The sequence below is a fragment of the Puntigrus tetrazona genome, unplaced genomic scaffold (assembly GCF_018831695.1).
Source record: "Puntigrus tetrazona isolate hp1 unplaced genomic scaffold, ASM1883169v1 S000000175, whole genome shotgun sequence".
Taxonomy (NCBI): Eukaryota; Metazoa; Chordata; class Actinopteri; order Cypriniformes; family Cyprinidae; genus Puntigrus; species Puntigrus tetrazona.
This window is the reverse complement of record NW_025047846.1, coordinates 230,201-248,353: the sequence shown is the minus strand read 5'-3', so window position 1 is coordinate 248,353 and position 18,153 is coordinate 230,201. Positions and strand designations below refer to the sequence as shown.

At 39.0% G+C, this 18,153-nt stretch overlaps 1 protein-coding gene across 1 annotated transcript; it reads right to left on the bottom strand.

Moving 5' to 3' along the window:
- Positions 1 to 284: 284 nt before the first annotated feature.
- LOC122333061 (nuclear factor 7, brain-like) lies at positions 285 to 9,116 on the bottom strand. Its single transcript, XM_043230562.1, has 6 exons — positions 8,488 to 9,116; positions 8,170 to 8,265; positions 7,744 to 7,974; positions 7,632 to 7,654; positions 7,429 to 7,550; positions 285 to 1,030 (listed from the first exon to the last, which is right to left on the bottom strand). The coding sequence occupies exons 1-6, from the start codon at positions 8,881 to 8,883 to the stop codon at positions 543 to 545; spliced, it is 1,356 nt and encodes a 451-aa protein (XP_043086497.1). The 5' UTR covers positions 8,884 to 9,116; the 3' UTR covers positions 285 to 542.
- Positions 9,117 to 18,153: the final 9,037 nt, after the last annotated feature.

Here is an 18,153-nt window from a genome sequence, read left to right as displayed (position 1 = left end):
AAAAATACATTTTAAAATAACATGATTTACACTTTAGACAAAAAGAAATTTAGATTTAAAAATAAGATTTACAATGAAATATACTTGAATGTGCTTTGCACCAGGATTATTGTGAATAAAAGGAAAATTACAAATTACAAATTACAAATACAAAATACAATAAAATTACTCAAAATACTTACATTTAGCTTGATGTACTAAACAGAAACTAAACAGAATAAAAAAACAAAAACAATAGAATAATATAATTCATGTTTGTTTACATTAAAAGTGAGTACACTAAATCATATAATCACTGTTTTTAATGTAATAAAGATAAATTATTCCTCTAATTCTGAAACTGAGACAAACTTTTTAAAGAGATTTTAGATTTAAATCACATTGTTATAGTATTTCTATTTCATTGAATTCTACACTGAAAACTATTCACAATTATTCACGTAGTCTCATGTCGAACAAATGAAACTGTGATAAGAATTAAATATTAGTCTCATGATGAGTGTAAAAGTTAAAAGCAGGTTGATCCAGATCTTCAGGTGTGTTCACTGATTACTGACAGGTAAGATCTTCAGAGAAGTAAGAGTACTGAAGAAAGGAAAGAGTGTGTGAGTGAAGGTGGTAGTGAATGTGTGTAGATGTGTGTTAGTTACAGGATCAGAGAATGACACTGTTCCTCTGTCATAGTCCAGATACACTCTCACACGATCAAGATCCTGTTCAACAGGAAAACCAGTCTGATCAGAATATCCTCTCTGTATACTCCAGACATCAGTGTTAAAGAAAACACATCCCTTTCTTTGGTTTGATTCTGTAGTTACTCCAAGACTCCACCATAGACTCTCTTTAACCTCCACATCCCAGCAGTGTGTTCCTGAGTTAAAACCCTCTGAACCCAGAACACAACAATAAGAGTCAAATCTCTCTGGATTATCAGGAAGAGGTTGATGGTTCTCGTTGAATGTCACTCTGGTCAGATCATCAGACAGAAGAAGACGGGGATGAGCCGTGTTTGGATCCAGAATCACAGGAGCTGATGAGACACAATCAACAGCTGATTTTATTCTGATGTTCATATAATGATCAAGAGTGAACCGTACACAGATTGCAAATGCAAGACACAAAAGTAAAAAAAAAAAAAAAAAAAGAATATCTTTTATTTCAAGGGCAAAACAAATAACAGTCCAAACAAAAACTACTCCAAAAAGGCAAATTACTTCTCTCAAGAGTAGACAGAAAAATATCAGATTATCAGAAACCCAGGGACAAAAAATTCAAAGAAAAAGAGATGATTCAAGAGAACTTGAACACATGAACCTAAAAAGGGCACCAGCAAACAAAAATAACCAAACACAAACGACAAAAAGAAAGCCACTTAAATAGGGAAGCTAACTAGACAGGGCTGGGACTAATAAACTTAATTAGCTGAGAGAAAGAAACACAGGAAAATTGGGACCATCTCGTAAGCGAAAATAAGGCATGGCAGATTACAGATCCTGACTATATATATATATATATATATATATATATATATATATATATATATATATATATATATATATATATATATTTTTTTTTTTTTTTTTTTGCTTGTTTAAGAATTGTTGTAATCATCCAAGTTTATTCCTCTTGAGGGAGAGAGGTCAATGAGGTGTGTGTTTATCTTGTTAATTGCTTTGCCGTATATTTATTGCTTTTGTATGTATTTTTTGGTTTATTATTATGTTCAAGCTCCACTTTTAGAGGGTTAATATAAGTTTTATGTATTGTTTTTTCGTAGTTCTGACGGCATTGTCGGGACATAAAAGGGATGCAAGACTATAACAATATTCTTAGTACTTTTCAAAGGACAGGCTTTAAGTATAACTCATTTGAAGTTTTGGTGCTTCATATAACATTATCTACAGAATCATGTGCTAGTGATAAATCTTCTGTCATGTTTGTACTGGTTACTGTATACAGGCCACCAGGGCACAGCACAGATTTCATTAGAGAATTTTCTAACTGAGTTAGTACTGGCCGCAGATAAAGTCTTAATTGTTGGCGATTTTAATATCCATGTTGATAATGAAAAAGACTCATTAGGATCAGCTTTCTTAGACATTTTGAACTCCATTGGGGTCAGACAACACGTCTCTGGACCTACTCATTGTCAAAATCATACTCTAGATCTAATACTGTCACATGGAATGGATGTTAAAATAGTTGAAGTACTGCAGCAAAGTGATGACATTTCAGATCACTATCTAGTCTTGTGTGAACTCTTTATAGTTAAACCTGTAAACTCTGCACCTTATTACAAGTATGGTAGAACCATCACTTCCACCACAAAAGAAAGCTTTCTAAATAACCTTCCTGACTTATCTCAATTCCTTAGCTCATCCAATACGACGCAAAAACTTGATGATGTAACAGAAACTATGCACTCTCTTTTTTCTAGCACTTTAGATACAGTTGCTCCTTTGCACTTAAAAAAGATAAAAGAAAACAATCTGACTCCATGGTATAATGACAACACACGCACCCTAAAGAGAGCAGCCCGAAAATGGAGCGCAGGTGGAGAAAAACCAAATTAGAAGTATTTCGTATTGCCTGGCGGGAGAGTATGCTGTCATACAGAAAAGCATTAAAAATTGCAAGATCAGATTATTTTTCATCCCTTTTAGAAGTAAACAAACACAACCCCCGGTATTTATTCAGTACAGTAACTAAATTAACAAAAAATAAAGCATCAGCAGGTGCTAATATGCCCCAAGAGTATAGCTGCAATGAGTTCATGAATTTCTTTACTTCTAAGATTGATACCATCAGAGATAAACTTGTAACTATGCAGCCGTCAACTACAGTTTCACATCAGATAGTGAGCTTTAGATCCCCTGAAGAAAAATTACACTCTTTCTCTATTATAGGAGAAGAAGACTTGTACAAACTTGTTAAATCATCTAAACCAGCAACATGTATGTTAGACCCTATTCCATCTAAACTATTAAAAGATCTGCTTCCAGAGGTCATAGATCCTATTTTGAACATTATTAATTCATCATTGTCATTAGGATATGTTCCCAAAACCTTCAAACTGGCTGTAGTTAAACCTCTCATTAAGAAACCACATCTTGATCCCAAAGACTTAGTAAATTACAGACCAATCTCTAATCTCCCTTTTCTGTCAAAGATACTAGAAAAGGTAGTATCCTCACAACTGTATTCCTTTTTAGAAAAAAATGGTGTCTGTGAGGATTTCCAATCAGGTTTTAGACCGTACCATAGTACTGAGACTGCTCTCATTAGAGTTACTAATGACCTGCTTTTATCATCTGATCATGGTTTTATCTTGTTATTAGTGCTATTAGATCTTAGCGCAGCATTCGATACTATCGATCACAACATTCTCTTGAGACTAGAAAAAGAAGTGCCTTAGCATGGTTTAAATCATATCTATCTGACCGCTATCAGTTTGTGGCATTAAATGAGGAGGTATCATATCGATCAAAAGTGAAATATGGAGTTCCTCAAGGCTCAGTGCTAGGACCGTTACTTTTTAAGCTGTACATGTTACCTCTGGGAGATATTATCAGGAGTCATGGTGTTAGCTTTCACTGCTATGCTGATGATACTCAGCTCTATATTTCAGCGCAGCCTGGTGTTACACAACTAATTGAGAATCTAACAGAATGCTGCATTCTCACTGGATCTCACTGCTGCATTTGACACTATAGATCATAATATTCTCCTGGAGCGTTTAAACACCGCTGGTGTACAGGGACAGACTTTAAAGTGGTTTAAATCATACCTATCAGACCGTTATCAATTTGTAGATATAAACGGAGACCGCTCTAGTACAATGCCTGTAAAGTGTGGTGTGCCTCAAGGATCAGTTTTAGGCCCCTTACTGTTCTCGATATACATGCTGCCCCTGGGGAACATTATTAGAAAGCACGGGGTTAATTTCCACAGTTATGACACACAGCTATACATTTCATCTAAGCCTGATGAGTTATCAGAAATGTCTAAATTAACAGAGTGTGTTAAAGACATAAAAGACTGGATGACCAGAAATTTTCTTCTATTAAACTCTAATAAAACAGAGGTGCTTCTTATTGGACCAAATTCATGTTTACAGCAAATTTCTGAGCTCAAACTACAATTAGATGGTTGTGATATAAATGTTACTCCGACAGTTAAAGACTTGGGTGTGATATTAGACAGCAACTTGTCCTTCGAACACCATATCACTCATGTTACAAAATCTGCCTACTTTCATCTTAGAAATATTGCTAAACTCAGACACATGCTCTCTCTCTCAGATGCAGAAAAGCTAGTTCATGCGTTCATGACATCTAGACTGGATTACTGTAATGCGCTGCTCGCTGGTTGTCCAGCATCTTCAATAAACAAGCTTCAGTTAGTGCAGAACGCAGCCGCTCGAGTTCTTACCAGGACAAGGAAATATGATCATATAACCCCAGTTTTATCCTCCCTGCACTGGCTGCCTGTTCATTTCCGAATTGATTATAAAGTACTGTTACTGACCTACAAGGCTCTAAATGGTTTAGCCCCCACTTATCTGACCAGCCTTCTGTCTCGCTACAACCCGCCACGCTCTTTAAGATCTCAAAACTCAGGGCTCCTGGTAGTTCCTCGTATAGCAAAGTCCACTAAAGGTGGTCGAGCGTTTTCACATTTGGCACCCAAACTCTGGAATAACCTTCCTACTAATGTTCGGGGATCAGACACACTCTCTCAGTTTAAGTCTAGGCTAAAGACATATCTTTTTAGCAAAGCATTCTCATAAAGATTCACATAAACCCATGCTACAGTACATTATGATTCCCAATAGTATGAATGGCCGCTACGCTAATTATCCTTGTCTCCACCTCGGGATGCACATCCCGAGGCATCTAGTTACCGAGCCTCTCCATTGGACCCTGTGAGGAGATGACCTTCCTGCGATGACGTCGAGGAAAACTTAAACTTAACCTTGGACCCTGTGGACCCTGTGAGGAGATGACCTTCCTGCGATGACGTGGAGGAAAACTTAACCTTCCGTCTGGACTAATTCTATCTTGAATTTTCTTGTATTGTAATTCATCCTGCTGTGTAGTGATTTGCTTTTGTTGTGTAATGATTTGCTTTTGTCTGTGGAATGATTTGCTTTTGTGAAGCTGCTTTGGAACAATAGCCATTGTAAAAAGCGCTATACAAATAAACTTGAATTGAATTGAATTGAATAGTCGATATAAAAAGCTGGATGATGAGTAACTTCTTAATGCTAAATTCTGAAAAAACAGAGGTGCTAATAATTGGACCTAAAAACCCCACATATAATAATCTAGAACACAGCCTATCACTTGATGGCTGCTCTGTTAATTCTTCATCATCAGTTAGGAACCTAGGTGTGCTGTTTGACAGCAATCTTTCCTTCGAAAATCATGTTTCTAGCATCTGTAAAACTGAGTTTTTCCATCTTAAAAATATATCTAAATTACGACCTATGCTTTCAACCTCTAATGCAGAAATATGAATTAATGCGTTTATGACCTCAAGGTTAGATTATTGCAATGCTTTATTGGGTGGTTGTTCTGCACGCTTAATAAACAAACTTCAGCTAGTCCAAAACGCAGCAGCTAGAGTCCTTACTAGAACTAGGAAGTATGATCACATTAGCCCGGTTCTGTCAACACTGCACTGGCTCCCTATCAAACATCGAATAGATTTTAAAATCTTATTAATTACCTATAAAGCCCTGAATGGTTTAGCTCCTCAATACTTGAGCGAGCTCTTATCACATTATAGTCCTGCACGTCCGCTGCGTTCTCAAAACTCTAGCCATTTGATAATACCTAGAATATCAAAATCAACTGCGGGCGGCAGATCATTTTCCTATCTAGCACCTAAACTCTGGAACAATCTCCCTAACTCTGTTCGGGAAGCAGACACACTCTGCCAGTTTAAATCTAGACTAAAGACACATCCTTTTAACTTAGCCTACACATAACACACCAACACACCTTTTATTATTCAAATCCGTTAAAGGATTTTTTGGCTGCATTACTTAGATTTGCTGGAACCGGGAACACTACTCCTACAATACGATGTACTTGTGACATCGTAAAAAGAATGGCATCTACGCTAATATTAGTCCTGTCTCTTTCTCAATCTGTTTTCACAGTTTGTATCCAGACTAGATGGTGGATCATCACCCAGAGATTATGTTCATCAGAGACCAGAACACCTAGATGCGCCCCGTGGACCAATCACCAGATCCTGATGCACACACACACACACACACTAAGTCATTTACACTACCTGACACAGCTGCGTTTAAAATTGAACTGGAAGTTAAGTGCTGGGCGTCCGGTCAGAGGAGAACTGACCCCAACTGAGTCTGTTTTCTCCCAAGTTTTTTTTTTCTCCAATCTGTATGCATGGGGTTTTGTTTCCTTGCCGCTGTCGCCTCTGGCTTGCTTGGTTGGGGACACTTAACTTCTAGTGATTATCGTTGAATTGACTACAGAGACCGTCTCTGCATTTAATAAGAAATTGGTCACTCTCGTCATTATACATCCCTGTCATTATACTGTACAGTGCTTTGATGCAACCTGTGTTGTTAAAAGCGCTATATAAATAAAAATGATTGAAATAATTGACTATAATGTACAAGACATACTACAGACTCGTGTCCAAATAAATGTCTGTTGAAACCAAGAACGACCTGAGCCTTTGATTCAACTAACAATAATTAAAATATTGATTTCTATTAAACCTTTGAAAAAAATTACACTGGAAGCTTAAAATCTGTTTGACGGCTGACACAGAGACAGCAGTTACCAGGTTTAGAAAGGAACAGTCTTTTCAACCACAAAATATTATTTATGTCTTACAATCATTCGTATTATCACAGAAATACTGTGATACATCTTTGTATAGTTTGGATATAAACACTGATGTCTATAGTGGTGATCAAAATAGAGAAAATCACCTTAAAATGAAAAAGTAACTGCTGCTTCAAATAATGTTTTTTATTGATTAGTGTTTCTCCAGCAGCTGAGGATTAATTACTGATATAAAATGTATTTGTTATTGAATCATTCATTCAAACCACTTTTATATATTGTGTCCTGCAGAGTTTAACTCCAACCCTAATTAAACACACCTGAAGCAGCATGTTAAGGCAAGTTGGAGCTAAACTCTGCTGGACACTGGACCGAATTTAGACTGCCCTGATCTAAAGCTGATGTGACGAATCATCCAAGTCATTATATTCCTTTTTGATTTCCATTTATTTGTTCCTCTATTTGTAATTGCTTGCTACACTACTCAGATAACAGTCATTGTCACGTATGTATATGCATGTATATATAAATCTGTAAATATTCCCTCATGCATCATCTCCAGTGTATGTGTAAGAGCACAGATCTTCTCCAGACTCACTGTTTTGGACAATGTCCTGCATCTTCTTCCAGACTCTGAAGGCCAGGTTGCCCAAGTATCGTGGAACATGAATCAAAGCTCCAGAAGGCGTCTGTGGATCCGGCTGTGTTGAGATCTGGACTCTGGAAGAACATTCAGGATCAGAACTGCAGTGGCTTTGGTTTCAGAAGCAGAGAGACCAGAGACACCAGCAGATCACTCACCTTTCCATCGTGACCGGAAACTCCTGTAGAACAAACACACCATTGATCATCAAGAACTCAATCAATTGTCAATCAATCAATCAATCAATCAATGGACGATCTGAAATCAGACCTTTAGAAAGCAGACGTCATTGGTTTTCATCATCTCCTCCGTGTCTTTGATTGTGTGTGAAAGAGCTGAGATGTGTCTGTTGATCTCCTCCAGCTTCTTTGTCATCACCTGCTTCTTCTGCTCCTCTTCCTCTCTCAGTGCAGTGATTGTAGCTTCTTCTTCATCTCTGAGAAACTGATGAAGTTTCTCAAACTGCTGTTTAATCTGACTCTCTGTGTGCTCAGCTTGAGACTGAAATCAAATCACATTCACTTCAATCATCTCCATCAACACACATCAACATCACATCATTCAGATCCGAGAGAAACCCAGACACCAGACATATAACAGATCCACGAGCAGACTGAAGCTCATCATTTACAAAAAAAATATATATATAGTGATCTACAGCTGTACTGAAAATGACTCTTGATTCAGTTTCTTCACCTTGATGTGTTGAACTGTTTTCTCAAACTCTTCTTTTATGTCTTCTCTCTTTCTATGTTTCTCCTGTAAGGACTTAAGTGCTGTATTGAGCTCCTCCTGGAATTGAACAAAATAGAAATATATATAAAACACCAGATTACAGTGAAGTGAAGAGAATACAGTGATATTAAAGGTTAAGGTTAACTTTAAAAGGTCTTATCCAGTAACTAAACTAATTAGTATACATAAAAAGCTGAAGAAATCATTATGGGAGCAAATACCTTTTCCACAGAAGACTACATGTCACATAAAGTTGAGCAAAATGAGAGAAATACCAACCTTATATGAAGGAACAACTTCACTGATTGGTCTGAATTTGTGATTTTCATGTTGTTTTGAATCTCTACACACGAAACACGCAGGCTGTTTGTCCTCCAGACAGAAGAGTTTGAGTTTCTCTCTGTGTAAACTGCAGATCTCCTCAGATCCTGATGAACGACTCTCATTTCTCTCCTTCAGGAACGACTCACACAAGTTTTGTAATGCTAGATTTAATGGAGGAAGTTCATGTGAGAATCTTCTCCTGCAGACAGGACACTCCTGAGTTTTCTTGGTTCTCCAGAACTGTTGAAGACACTCTTTACAGACACTGTGACTACATGATAAAAGAACAGGAGTCTTGAAGATTTCACAGCACACGGGACAATTATAGTCATATTCAGCTGATGAAGCCATTTTCACAGTTTGAGCTGAAATCTAAACTTTACTTTCACTTTCTGATCAACGGTTTTAGAAATGAATAACTACAAGAATCACAAAGATCTTCTCTGTTTATAAACAAACCCAAAAATGCTTCTCCAAAGTCTTTTTATAGTTGTCCTCTGATGGCTGATTCTTCGTTTTTATCAAAGAAAAGAAAATCAGAATGACAGAGAGACCGAATAACAAGTCATTCTCTTCCTGGTAAGTGTTTTAAGAGGGAGGAGTTTCTGATCATCTTCAGGTGTGTTTAACCCTTTAACATCCAATCATAAAAGGAGACGGTTTTTTTTACAAGGTTCCTTTGCTATAAAACAGTGTTTCATTTCCTGTACAACTCCAAAGTGTGTTTTTAATTTTAATTAACAGATATCCATCTTGTTACACACACCTTTACAATTCTGAGCGACCCTTCACTGTCATTGATTGCAGCGTACATAGCTTTGTATATAATTTGTCTTATAATATGTCTCTGACTAAGAAATACAGAAACTTCTGCAATGTTTTCTCATAAGCGCAAGAAAAAGCTAGATTATGACAAACACAACGCATTAAGACCAGATAAGTCTGATAAGTCGTCAGTACTGCTGATTGATCCATGTTCAGTAATGTGAAGTGCTAAAGAACATTCAGTGTCCTCAACAGAGAGATTTTTTGGTAATGTTTACATGCCATGTGTCTGGTCAGTGAATGTTTATTAAGATCTTATTAGCATTTACTATGACTTTGCAGTCTTTGCACAAAGTTATTATGAGTTAATATGAGGTATTTCCCATAATAGACTAAAACCAGTCTTTAAATGCAGGTTCTTTCAATCAGCAGTTTCTGAAGTGATGCTCATATTATTTTCGATTATTGATGATTATAATGAAATGGTGGTGTGCGCAGACCTATTGACATAACAGAGCAAACATGAGAGGACCATGGCAGGGTGTGGCCAAGTAAAAAAAAGGTTTACTAAAAAAAAAAATATTTTAAAATAGCTCCTTGTCAAAAAAAAATAAAAAATAGAACTTGCAACAATGAGAAAGTAGCTCAATTTGGCAACATTGGCTTTGACGTAGATCAGCCATGAGTGACAGGACAGGGGCTCTTCAAGAGCCAATCAGGTTTCAGCTGGTTGCAGCCCTCTTGTCTGGTGTGTGTTATGTGAACCAAAACGTTCAGGTCCTGAAGCAGATTCACAGTCAGGCAGGTACTGTGTTTGACAGATAATCTGTTGTCATTGTTAGGATAAAAAAAAATTGATGATTGTGGACAGACTTGTGATAGCCACTGCTATTGTTAATATTATTGTCATACCTACAGATGATTGATGATATTATATAACATCATTTTATTTACAAAAAAGAAAATAACGGTATAAATGGGCGCAAAGATTAAGGAGAGAGCAAGGCCTAAAATAACAAACAAAACACTTCAACTAATGCAAGAAGGAGCTTAACTAACCTTAAGGACAAAAGAAAAAACAAAAGAGCCACAATACCTTTTTCTCAATATCAATCTGGAATAAAATCCATTAACAGTTCATGAGAAACTCAGTTTGGAGCAGGAGAGAAGTCAGCACTGCTACACAACCGTTGTCTCTGCATGAAAACTCTGTCTGGAGCAGGAGGGAAGGTGTCGGAGCAAACTCTGAACTGCCCCAATATCTAGGGCTGTATCTAAATTCGACCCCTACACCCTCGTTTGCTATTAGACATCAGTCACTCATAGAGTTTACTTGAAGGAGTGAATGAAAACGAGTGAGTGAATTCAGACACTGAGTGAAGGTCTGCGGTTTTGGCATAGTTTGCTTGCTCTTTAATAATCATTTAAAATGGTCAGCTCCAGTAGTTTAAAGAATTTATCTTGAATTCTGTCAAGGAAATTAATGTATAAACCCTGGTTAAACAATTCAATAAGCAGTTTACTGAATTTTTTTAACTGTGTTGCTGTTTCTCAAACGGAAGTCTGCATATCTCTGCTTCCACATCATCAAATATCTCTGACGACCATCTCAATTGGGATGATTCTTGGAAGGCAGTCTTGGTTTTCTATTTGAGAAAAGGATCGGTGAGAGAAGGAATGTAGACTGACCAGTAAATCGAGAGCTTCCCCTTGCAGCTCATCTCCTTCTTCACCAGGACAGACCAGTACATGAACCGCATTACTGCAGAAGCTGCACCGAACCGTCCTTTGATCTCTTGTTCCATCCTTCCCTCACTCGTGAACAAGACCCCAAGATACTTAAACTTTTCCACCTGAGGGGGGAACTCCCCGCCAACCTGTAGGGGGCAAGCCACCCTTGACCGACGGAGAACCATGGCCTCAGACTTAGAGGTGATGATTCTCATCCTAGCCGCTTCACAATCGGATGCAAAAAGCAGAGATGATATCCAATGGTCACCATACTGGACCCCCTCCGGCACCTAGCTGCATGTAAGAAATGCTGTCCATAAAAATAGTGAACACGAGTCTGACTTACTGCTGGCAATGCAAAGCAAGCTCCTGCTCCGATCATACAGGGACCGGACAGCCCTTAGCAAAGGATTCCTTACCCCATACGGCAATGTAGCCCCCACAGGACACTGAAAGGGACTTGGTCAAATGCCCTTCCAAATCCACAAAGCACATGTGGATGGGCACACGGGCAAATACCCAGGAAATCTCCTTTACCTCCCTTTTGCCTCCAGACGGATTCCAGTCCGCCTGAGGCCGGGGGCCGGGCAGGCCTTTGCCTCCCTTTGCCTCCTTTCCTGCCTCCCTGCCTGCTTTTGCCTCCGAAGCTCAGATCGCAAGTCACTTTATTTATAGAGGAAAGGACAGAGCAAGATATGTAAAAGAAACAGGCAAAACAAAGACTTCAGACATGTTCGTCACATAAGTTATGACTAGTCACATATCTTTTTGTGCGTCAGAATCTTCATTCCCTCAGATTCCCCTGGTGCCCATACCAGTCTAAGATACTATATAGAGGCCATGTCATGTCATGACCTAGAACAAGACCTGTTATACCAGATGGAAGCTGAAACTGAAGGGTCAAAGTTGCATAATGTCAATACATAACTCTAACATTACGGTTTGCCCATAACAAACACCATGATTAAGTGTAAGGGTGTTGATCAGTACATGTGGCATAAAAGAATTCTAGACTATAAAACACGCTGAATATATAATGAATGTTTATAAAAATTATATATATATATATAAGCATGTGGAGTGCAGCCGGTTTCTGCTTTTTGTCCTTCAGCGATGTGTTCTGTGTGTGTGTGTATCTTATTTGGTGAGTTGTCTTCCTTTACCATTTACAAGTGAAGACAAGACGAGAGCGGGCAGCATTTCATGCTGTGTTTTTCCCCTCCCAAACTATTTTACGGGTGGGGATACACAGTTTGTGTGTTGTCTGCTGCTGCTATGACGCGTTTCTTCCTGAGGGGAGAAAAGGCTTGTGTGTGGAATCAGCACGTGTGTGTTACGATTATTTAAAGTGATGCTTTATATTGAATATTTTCTCGCAGTCTGTATTTTTGACTGCATTGAATTCTATGGAATTAAAAGTAGTTATAAGTGGTGATGGGGAGTGCTTGATAAAAGATTCTCGAGGAAAGACCATTGAGGTTGAGGTGGATGAAGGGGCTACTGGGCGGAGCAGCCACAACAGCCCCAGCTTGGTCAGTTGTCTGCTCGAGCCGCGGCCTGAGGATTGGTCGCCATCTTCCCTTATGTTTGTCTTTTCTTACAGATTGGACTTGCAAGCCACCCGGGGCTCCTCTATTCTCTCACCTTAGCTGTGCAGTTATATAAACTAGGCAGGGACAAGTCTGGTGGTGTAGGTCTCATTCCTCTAGTGTATTGACGAGGCTCAAAGTTCCTGAAGAGGAACATCTCTAAGTTACATATGTAACCTGTGTCTCGTAAACACACTTCTGGCATCCCTGACTGCACTCGTTTTATGACGTCTCACCCATTCTTTGTTCTGATTACACATACTCTTTAGAGCATGGTTACACTAGATGCATTCCTATAGTGTCTTAATGCAGCATCTGTTTCCTTCGAGGAACCAGGGATACATATGTAACCTAGAGATGTTTTCAGTGAATCAAGAGACTTATTTATAAACAATTATAACCAATAATTTCTATGGTATTTATATTTCCTTCAATTCTACGCGGATAATTATTGACAATTATTCATTTATTCATGTAGTCTCATGTTGAACAAATGAAATTGTAATAAGAATTAAATACTGAAAACATGATGAGTGTAAAAGTTATAAGCAGATTGATCCAGACCGTTAGGTGTGTTCACTGATTACTGACAGGTAAGATCTTCAGAGACAAACCAGTATAGAAGAAAGGAAAGAGTGTGTGAGTGAAGGTGGTTGTGAATGTGTGTAGATGTGTGTTAGTTACAGGATCAGAGAATAACACTGTTCCTCTGTCATAGTCCAGATACACTCTCACACGATCAAGATCCTGTTTAACACGAAAACCAAACTGATCAGAACATCTGTGCTGTACACTCCAGACATCAGTGTCAAAGAAAACACGTCCCTTTCTTTGGTTTGATTCTTTAGTTACTCCAAGACTCCAGTCTGGATTCTTTTTAACCTCCACATCCCAGCAGTGTGTTCCTGAGTTAAAACCCTCTGAACCCAGAACACAAGGAATTAATCTCTCTGGATTATCAGGAAGAGGTTGATTGTTCTCGCTGCATCTCACTCTGGTCAGATCATCAGACAGAAGAAGACGGGGATCAGCCGTGTTTGGATCCAGAATCACAGGAGCTGATGAGACACAATCAACAGCTGATTTTATTCTGATGTTCATATAATGATCAAGAGTGAACCGTACACAGATTATGAATTATGACACTCATCCTATTGTTCAAACACAGACATTTTCCAGTCAGTTAAAGCTTCACTATTAATCATTAAAATATTGATTCTTCTGCGTCTTTTGAAATAAAAGATACTGGAATATTAAAATTTATTTCACCTCTGACACACAGAGAGCAACTTTACAAACAGCCACAAAGTATTTATTTGTTTCTCTAGCAGCTGACGACAAATGACCGATATAAAAAGTATTTTTACTGATATAAAAAATACAAATGCAGTAAACAATTTTTACATTCAGTATTCTCATATTTGCATGTCTATTGTGGCTCTAATGTAAGGAGGTGAATCAAAATCTTTTATTCATTAAGACTGATCTGAGAAGGGATATCCAAAGGAACAAAAGGACTTCAAAAAGACAGTAAACAACACCACTCCCTGTTGTGTTTATGACACCCTCCTCACCTTTGCTCTTCCTGCTTCCCCTCCTTCTGCCCAAAGAACTTGGTTTAAAGTTCATTAGGAATAAGGCATTATATAACATGTGTCCTGTGTCTTGTGATAGCACTAATCTACTGTTGCTTCAAGTTTGGTCTCATTTGAAAGGTCTCAGTGCGATTGGTAAAGTGGTCTCAATTTCACAGTAATCACTTATATTATGGAGAAGATTGAGAACTTGGTAGAACTGTGTTCTGTTGAGAAAGAGGAGTGTCCTCCTTTTGGGTCTCTGAACGTGTTCCAGCCAGGTGTGACACTGGAGCACAGGGACCTAAACACCAAAAGGTCTTTATAACTACATTTGGTATCTCTTTGTCTGGTCTGAGTATATAAGGAAAGTGAGAAAACACAACAAGGAGTGATTCTGTAGCCAGATCGGCCCGTAGTGTGGTGTGTCTCCTCATACACCACACTTTGTACTTTTTAAAGACCAGGCATAATTAGATTAGATTAGATTAGATTCAACTTTATTGTCATTACACATGTACAAGTACAAAGTAACGAAATGCAGTTTAGGTCTAACCAGGAGTGCAAAAAGCAGCAAGTGCAGGATACAGGTACAATATAAATTACACAAATAAAGTGCACATATAGGTAATATGTACAGAAGATAAATATGTGATAAACAATTTACAGGTGTTTATGTACAAAAAAGATATACGGGATATCAATCAATCAATCAATCATTTTTATTTATATAGAGCTTTTAACAACACAGGTTGCATCAAAGCACTGTACAGTATAATGACAGGGATGTATAATGACGAGAGTGACCAATTTCTTATTAAATGCAGAGACAGTCTCTGTAGTCAATTCAACGATAGTCACTAGAAGTTAAGTGTCCCCAACCAAGCAAGCCAGAGGCAGCAGCAGCAAGGAAACAAAACCCCATGCATACAGAATGGAGAAAAAAAAAACCTTGGGAGAAACCAGACTCAGTTGGGGTCAGTTCTCCTCTGACCGGACGCCCAGCACTTAACTTCCAGTTCAATTTTAAACGCACCTGTGTCAGGTAGTGTAAATGACTTAATGTGTGCGTGTGTGCATCAGGATCTGGTGATTGGTCCACGGGGCGCATCTAGGTGTTCTTGTCTCTGATGAACATAATCTCTGGGTGCTGATCCACCATCTAGTCTGGATACAAACTGTGAAAGCAGATTGAGAAAGAGACAGGACTAATATTAGCGTAGATGCCATTCTTTTTACGATGGCACAAGTACATCGTATTGTAGGAGTAGCGTTCCCGGTTCCAGCAAATCTAAGTAATGCAGCCTAAAAATCCTTTAACGGATTTGAATAATAAAAGGTGTGTTGGTGTGTTATGTGTAGGCTAAGTTAAAAAGATGTGTCTTTAATCTAGATTTAAACTGGCAGAGTGTGTCTGCTTCCCGAACAGAGTTAGGGAGATTGTTCTAGAGTTTAGGTGCTAGATAGGAAAAGGATCTGCCGCCCGCAGTTGATTTTGATATTCTAGGTATTATCAAATGGCCAGAGTTTTGAGAACGCAGCGGACGTGCAGGACTATAATGTGATAAGAGCTCGCTCAAGTATCGAGGAGCTAAACCATTCAGGGCTTTATAGGTAATTAATAAGATTTTAAAATCTATTCGATGTTTGATAGGGAGCCAGTGCAGTGTTGACAGAACCGGGCTAATATGATCATACTTCCTAGTTCTAGTAAGGACTCTGGCTGCTGTGTTTTGGACTAGCTGAAGTTTGTTTATTAAGCGTGCAGAACAACCACCCAATAAAGCATTACAATAATCTAACCTTGAGGTCATAAACGCATGAATTAATATTTCTGCATTAGAGGTTGAAAGCATAGGTCGTAATTTAGATATATTTTTAAGATGGAAAAACGCAGTTTTACAGATGCTAGAAACATGATTTTCAAAGGAAAGATTATGGTCAAACAGCACACCTAGGTTCCTAACTGATGATGAAGAATTAACAGAGCAGCCATCAAGTGATAGGCTGTGTTCTAGATTATTATATGTGGGTTTTTAGGTCCAATTATTAGCACCTCTGTTTTTTCAGAATTTAACATTAAGAAGTTACTCATCATCCAGCTTTTTATATCGACTATGCATTTTGTTAGATTCTCAATTTGGTGTGTAACACCAGGCTGCGCTGAAATATAGAGTTGAGTATCATCAGCATAGCAGTGAAAACTAACACCATGACTCCTGATAATATCTCCCAGAGGTAACATGTACAGGTTGAAAAGTAACGGTCCTAGCACTGAGCCTTGAGGAACTCCATATTTCACTTTTGATCAATATGATACCTCCTCATTTAATGCCACAAACTGATAGCGGTCAGATAGATATGATTTAAACCATGCTAAGGCGCTTCCTCTAATGCCAACATAGTTTTCTAGTCTAGTCTAGTATAGATATGTGTATACAAATATACAAGAGTATGTACAAAGGATATGTACATACATTTACAATATGTTTATGTACAGTGGAGTGCGATGAATGTTAACAGTGCATTGTATATTTTTCATTTTTCTTTTATTTTAATGGGGTGGGGATGGGGGGGTGGGTGGGCAGAAGTCAGTGGGGGTAGAATTCAGTAGTGAGATAGCTCTGGTAAAAAATCTGTTCCTCAGTCTACTTGTTCTAGTCCGGGGGAGTCTGAATCGCCTGCCGGATGGCAGGAGGGAAAACAGTTTGTGGGCAGGGTGAGAGGAGTCCTTAAGAATACTGCGTGCTCGACGCAAACAGTGTCTCTTCTGGATCTCCTCAATGGATGGAAGTGGAGTTCCTGTGATGCGCTGGGCAATTTTCACCACCCGCTGCAGTGCCTTACGCTCAGCAACAGAGCAGCTCCCATACCAGACTATGACACAGTTCGTTAGGATGCTCTCTATTGTACAGCGGTAGAAGTTCACCAGGATGGCTGAGGACAGCTGGTTCTTCCTAAGTTTCCTCAGGAAGAAAAGACGCTGGTGAGCCTTCTTGACCAGGCTGGAGGTGTTGGTGGTCCAGGACAGATCCTCAGATATGTTGGTTCCCAGGAACTTGATGCATGTGACTGGCTCAACAGCAATCCCATTGATGTGGATGGGATCATGTGTGCCTCTTCTCACCTTCCTGAAGTCCACAATGAGCTCCTTGGTTTTGGTGGTGTTAAGGAGCAGATTGTTTTCTTTGCACCACGTGGCCAGATGCTGGACCTCCTCCCTGTAGGCAGTCTCATCGTTGTTGCTGATGAGACCGATCACCGTAGTATCGTCTGAAAACTTGATGATGGTGTTAGATCCAAACACAGGTCTGCAGTCGTGGGTGAAGAGGGAGTAGAGGAAGAGGCTCAGCACACAGCCTTGTGGTACGCCAGTGTTGAGAGTGGCAGTGGTGGAACAGATGTGGCCTGACCTAACATGCTGGGGTCTGTTGGTCAGGAATAGCTGGACACCACACATTCCGGGCAGACAGAACGGCGGATGACTCCGGTAAGACCAGAGGCGGGGTTTGTGCATTTATATTAACAATGCTTGGTGCACAAACTCTGTTATCATTGGGAGACACTGCTCAGCTAACCTAGAGTTTCTCATGGTTAAGAGTAGACCGTTTTATCTGCCACGGGAGTTCACTTCCACCATCATAACTGCTGCTTATATTCCTCCCAATGCTGATGCCAAGCTTGCTATGAAAGAACTTCATGCAGCCATCAGTAAACAACAGTCTGCTCACCCGGAGGCTGTATTTATTGTTGCGGGTGATTTTAATCACTCCAACTTGAAGACAGTACTCCCTAAATTTCATCAAAACGTTTTCTGTCACACCAGAGGAAACAAAACTTTGGACCATGTATACACAAACATGGCTGAAGCCTATGCTGTGACCCCCCTTCCCCATCTAGGACAATCAGATCACCTTTCTTTGTTCCTCACCCCAAATACTCCCCTCATCAACCGTGTGAAG

What these genes read in the sequence shown, in the direction of transcription:
- LOC122333061 (XM_043230562.1), bottom strand. Translation starts at nt 8,883, where the DNA reads ATGGCTTCATCAGCTGAATATGACTATAATTGTCCCGTGTGCTGTGAA. An exon ending in AAACAGTTCAACACATCAAG is followed by an intron (nt 7,975 to 8,169) that starts GTGAAGAAACTG and finishes ATTTGATTTCAG; the next exon opens with TCTCAAGCTGAGCACACAGA. An exon ending in GCAGGACATTGTCCAAAACA is followed by an intron (nt 1,031 to 7,428) that starts GTGAGTCTGGAG and finishes GTGTCTCATCAG; the next exon opens with CTCCTGTGATTCTGGATCCA.